At 42.4% G+C, this 5,697-nt stretch overlaps 1 protein-coding gene and 1 pseudogene across 2 annotated transcripts in view; one reads left to right on the top strand and one right to left on the bottom strand.

Annotated features, from left to right (window-relative positions):
• Positions 1-1,194, top strand: part of LOC107711056 (sodium- and chloride-dependent GABA transporter 2-like) — an 11,842-nt pseudogene extending 10,648 nt beyond the window's left edge.
• The window catches only part of LOC107711015 (CLOCK-interacting pacemaker), a 9,145-nt gene continuing 3,896 nt past the window's right edge, over positions 449-5,697 (bottom strand). The window contains exons 2-4 of one of the 2 annotated variants that reach the window (XM_016515919.1): positions 5,141-5,341; positions 3,618-3,799; positions 449-3,190 (exon numbers count right to left, since the gene is read on the bottom strand). In XM_016515919.1, coding sequence (XP_016371405.1) covers positions 1,991-3,190; positions 3,618-3,799; positions 5,141-5,333 — 1,575 coding nt within the window. In that variant the 5' untranslated portion in view covers positions 5,334-5,341 and the 3' untranslated portion in view covers positions 449-1,990. The remainder of the gene's footprint in view (positions 3,191-3,617; positions 3,800-5,140; positions 5,342-5,697) is intronic. The other variant, XM_016515926.1, reaches the window with a different exon arrangement.

The raw sequence follows: 5,697 nt of genomic DNA, 5'->3' as shown, positions 1-5,697 counted from the left end.
GACTAAATAAATAAATAAAATAAATAATCATTAAATCACCACCACAGCGTCTTGTCTCCATTGGCAACACACATGATTTGTGTCGATTGCAAGTGACGTCGCAGGTAGCGGAGAGTGCAAGTGGCGATTGCAAGTGACATTGTAATTTAGTTTCTTTTTTCTTGTCTTCACCACCTGGCTACTGTTGTAAAATGTTGAGAGATTCAAACAAAAAGTAATAAAAAATAGAACAAAATAAAAAATAAAGCCTGCAAGTGACGTCGCTAGCGGAAGCGCAAGTGTCTGAGTGTGCAAGTGCGAGGCTGCAGCCAGACCCTTCTCGCAGAATCAGGTAATGCAACATTCAACCACACTAGTGGTATTATAAGAGGATTGAAAACATAGTGAAATGTGGCGAACAGAGACTGTATTAAAGTAATGACTACTGACTGCTCAACATCCAATCTCACACTGTCTCTGGCAGGTCCAGGACTTGCCATTTATTTGGACTTAAGATCATTGCTGTGTACAAACACACCATTAATATCTATAACAAGAAAATGAAAGAGCTAATGAAGAAGGGGAAATAATCAGTCACAAAGAAGAACTCTAAGGTTATAAAACAATCTGGCCCAAGTGGAATCTGCAGACCTTTCCTCGTTTTCTGTATTTATTTTAGGGGAAAATATCTGAAAATCTACTGTACTGAAACATAAAACGTGTTAAACTATAAAGTACTAAACTCTGAAACCCTTATCAATTTAGCCAAAATGTTTTATAAACGAATATGCAATCATGACGTGCACAACTTTGTGAATGACAGCAAAATCTCTGTGTGGGCCTGACGGCTTTTTTAGACACAAATCAGTGACTGCGTTCATACACAACTTCTGTTACACAGAAATACTCAGTAAGTAAATAAAAGGAAATATATCACAGCAACAACAAATAATACATTAGTGCCATGTCAAGAGTATCAAAAATGTGCCAAAAAGCTTGGTGCAGTAGTAGAGAATTGGGAAAGAAAAGTAAAGATGTTGAAGAATACATTAAGGCTGGCACAAAACACTATTAACACAAGAAAATTCACAAATTCATAGACATCATGATCTGTGATCAAATGAATGGGAAATACAGCTCACATAAACACTCAAATTTGACCTTTCATCTCAAAGGCTTGAGTAATGGGTGTCTTGGTCCATGGTCAAAGATGAAGACATATAGCAAGCAGATCAATGCAATGAGATTAATGAAGTGCGCACTGCATAGAAGAACAAAAGCTCCATGGACTTTACCAAGATCACTGTGAGAATAATTCTCACACAGTTCTTAGTGTCTTTGCATGTGTGGACTTTTCGGCACCTTCATGCACCATCTTTATTTTCTTTAAGTGACAAGGCCTCACAGAGGGGATCTCATCACTAATTTTTACCACATTTTTGCAAAATAACATTCCCAGTCATGTTCTTCAGAAACGCTACATGCTACAACCTGTGACAGCAATTGGAAATTATTCAACTAGTCTCTGATATAAATCAACATAAAGTAGGAAATAGGCTGTCATTTTTGATTACTCTGTGATCAACTATTCATGAAGTGTTGCAATCAAAAACATTTGCAAACGGCCATTGAAAACCTGAAGTTGCTTCTTGATTCATGCTTCTTGATTCCATGGGGCAGGATACCTGTTGCAGATAGCATTGTCAGTGACAAAACTAACGAGTGGCAGTCTGTAGCATGTACATTAAATTCTGTGTAGCTCTCATCAGACACTTTGGGTGATTGCTGATGCAGATGAGTATAGAAATGAGACAGACAGGAAGATGGCATGTAGCGCAGTCAAGACGTTGTCCTTGAGCATAGCCCTGAGTTACCATGGAGACGACTGAATATTGGGGCAATAACAACATCTCTCAAATCATGTTTGAGATGTTCGGGAAAGTATCTTGAAGTCTCCCTTGCTGTTTCTCTGCTGTAAACGCCCAGTGCTCAGCAGGCTTCAGGGTGCAGTCTAAAGCAGGTTTCCATGTGTAGAGCTGTCTGGAGGCATTATGGGATCATCTGGTGGACTCATGGTTCCTCTATGTGCTCTGATTTGCTCAGAAGTGGTGGTGCTATCACTGATAGAATCATATTGACCTGTTGACTGGTATTCGGCATCTGGCATTGGAGCTAGAAGAGGAGATGGGGGTGCCACCTCTTCAGTCCCATTAAGTCCATATCCATATACCACAGGAGTATCAGGTTTGGTGCTGGTGGCTGCCTCGACTTCCACCTTTGATTGAGACCCTCCATTGCTGCTGTCTGTAGGTAGGCACTTGAGGCTGGGATAGTGCCCAGACTCAGCCATGACCTGTTGGAGCTTCTCCCAGGCAGCTGGAGCATCAGCACCTGCTTGGGCGGCCTGGAAAAGCAGATGGGCATGTTGGCGTAGCTGGGCTATGTCACGTTCGGTTGCAGCATTTTGCCGCAGCAGATCCTGCGTCCTTAAGGTGATGTCCAGTAGTCCCAACTGGCTCAGAATCTCCACTGTGTTGAGGAAGCGACGGTGCCGTGCTGTCCCTTTGAGGTTGTTCGACTCTTTGCCAGAGTCACTATTCGGTTCTGGGCAATGCTTATGGGGCCCTTTTCTGGGCTGGATGAGGTCGTTGGAAGAGGGTGGGGAAAGAGTCTGTGTGCTTGAGATTGACGGAGAGCTCACGTTGAGGGAGGAAGTGGGACTAGATGGGCGGCATGGGCTCTGGTGCTGGTGAGAGCCAGAAAGCGTCTCATGGCCAGCAAACAGCAACTGTGAGAGGGATTGAGAGTGTAACAGCAAGTTGTTCTCTGGCTGTTTGTGCAGATGCTGCTTGGTCGCTCGCGTGGTTGTGGACACCTCATCTCTCTTCTCCTCTGTGCATACTCTCTTACTCAGGCTGTGCTCCTCTGTGTTACTTCCTCTACTGGCCGCAGGTTTCTCTGGGGTTTTCTTACTCGGGTGAGGTGCTATTCGAGGGTAGGAGTTTAGGATGGGGAGGTAAGTGTTTTTGCTCTTCTTTACACCCTTGCTTTCGGATCTCTGTGGCTGGGGTTTGAGGATGTGCAATGGGGCGCTTTGATTGATGCCAGGTTGATGTAGCAAGAGAACATGGGTGGGAGCCTGACTGCTTGTAGCACCTCCATCCCATGACAGAGCTGAAGGAAGGATGTGGTCCTGACCAGACTGCCCAGGCTTGGGAGAAAGAAAATGAGGGGGAAGAGACAGAATTCCTTCTTGTATAGAGCAGTTTTACATCAAGAAACCACAAGTAAATTATGTTCCTTTTGTAGCATATTTAACAGTAATATCTTATTTTATAGGATGTGTTGTTGTCTATGTGACTCGCTTCCACTCTTATCTTCATCACAAGCACTTAGGACCTTCAGACACCTCTAACCACACATCGTTCACATCAATGCCACACATCGTTCTGTTTTCTTTGTACCTCTTTCTCATATTTTCTCTGCCATCTGCCTAATTAACTTTATCTTTGGCTTTGGTTTAAAATATAATAAGCTGCCTTGTCTACTTTCTTAATACAATAAAAAAGGAACCTTGTAAGTGACTTGTAAGTGTTTTGGAGCAGAGCCTCTTACTGTTTCCACCTGGATTGCCTCACCTGCTTCAACACCACATTCTTAATGATGAATATGGGGGTGAGTTCAGGCGTCTCGGACACCAGTATGTGGCTTCCATGTAGGGGGCCTTGATCTGCCCCACCCAAACCCCTGCGGACCTGAGGCTCATTCACACTGCTCTGCTGGTCATCTGCATCAGTCTGCAAGGAGTCTGAGCCAGTGTCTGAGAAAGAAACAGAGCAGTAGGAGGAGAAAGGACATTGGATGTAACAGAAAAAAAGGGAAGGAAAAGGCAAGAGGAAGGATGGGAAACATAGAAAGAGAAATACAAAACCGAGAGGGATGGCAGTCTCGGTAATGACAAGTCAAATCAAGGACCATTCAATGTCGGAACCTTGAAGTTTTGGCACGGATGTTACTTAAGCCTCATAAAACTACACTTTATGGTCAGAACTACACTTCTAATGAAGACGTTTGACACTTTCAGCTGCATGTGCATAAAATCAAGCATACTGCCAATAAATATCCTTATACAAACAGTTGAATAAGGCATATCAAAAGACTCAGTTCAACCTGGCACTGTCATAAAATGCAATCAGAAAAAGTGTTTTCTGAATATGCTGTGACCTAATGAACACCTCTGAGATTAACTGGAACGATGACTTTGAACTAGGGCCCTTCACGCAACATCAGTGCTTGACCTCATTGAAGCTTTTGTTTCTGATTGGGTGCAAAGCTATATTAGGAGCAAATATGACTTTCCTACTTTGTAACACTGATGTTGCAAACACTTAATATGACTTTCTTTGTATAAAAATGTAGCATGAAAAATATCCTTTTATGTTCTACAGAAGAAAGTGAGTCATAAAGAAACAATACGAGGGTGTAGAAATGATCACAAAACTTGCAGTGTGTGTGTTAGGGGTGTAATGGTACACATGTTCCTACTAAAATATTTCTGTACGGGTCTTTCAGTTTGGTACACATGTACCGAATGAACCCAGTGCTGTTTTAACCACTACGTGTGCTGAACTTCTGTGTGTGTGGAACGTAATTTTAAACTCAGTTTCCCGCCTACGATGGAACAATAATGTTTATATCAGTATATTTTGATGTTGCAAACACATCTGAAAAAATAACAAAGGAATAGCGAAGCTGCCAGAAAAATGCATGATCCAAGTTGCCTGTTTTATATTAAGCGCTTGAAACGAAATCATAAATCTACATGGCTTGCCCTACTGTCAGATGCGTGTGTTGTTTATTGTGTTTAAGACACATTTTGCTCAGGGTACAACTTAGCTACATCTTACGGTTGTGCCTGTAAATGTTACAAATTCACGCAAGTATATCCATTTTGCATAAAGGTTCATCCTGACAGCAAGCAAATCTTCATTTAACTTTGCAGACTTCAATGAACTAGTGTCAGTGTTGTGGTAAAAATTCGACTACCGTGTTCTTAATACACTTTTGAGCAAACTGTATTGTTTGTCATAATAGTAAAAATAGTGTGAACTGAGTTTCTTAGTTGGTGAATATAACAGTAGGACTGTCAATCGATACTCACCCGAGTAACCAGAGTCTTTCTCCGAGAAGCGCGAATCACGTCCATTTTTTTTCTGTTCGGTGTGTGCTCTTGCTCTAGAGGCCAAAAGGGCGGCGCTGTTGCTTTTGTCTTTAGCATTTTTACTGGCTGGACGGGAGGTGCGTTCCCTCTCTCCTACACACCCTTGGGCATCTCCTCTCAGTTCCTTGGGCATCCCGGGCCCTGAAAGCAGAGAGACAAAGCTGGGCAAACAGTGGCCTCAGGCAGAATATATTTACCCATTTCTAACATGGGGCATGGAGTTAGTTCTCAAGGTCCTTACATACAAACATGTTTGATCAGTAGCACTGATAAACTGAAGAGTTGAATTCCAAAATGCCGACTCGCTTCCCTCGCTTCCACTCTTGTGTTCATCACAAGCACTTAGGACCTTCAGACACCTCTAACCACACATCAATGCCATCAATGCCACACATCGTTCTGTTTTCTTTGTACCTCTTTCTCATATTTTCTCTGCCATCTGCCTAATTAACTTTATCTTTGGCTTTGGTTTAAAATATAATAAGCTGCCTTGTCTT

Source organism: Sinocyclocheilus rhinocerous, unplaced genomic scaffold, assembly GCF_001515625.1.
Source record: "Sinocyclocheilus rhinocerous isolate Xijiao unplaced genomic scaffold, SAMN03320098_v1.1 scaffold943, whole genome shotgun sequence".
Classification (NCBI taxonomy): Eukaryota; Metazoa; Chordata; class Actinopteri; order Cypriniformes; family Cyprinidae; genus Sinocyclocheilus; species Sinocyclocheilus rhinocerous.
The sequence above is the reverse complement of the archived record's forward strand: the minus strand, read 5'-3'. Positions and strand labels throughout refer to the sequence as shown.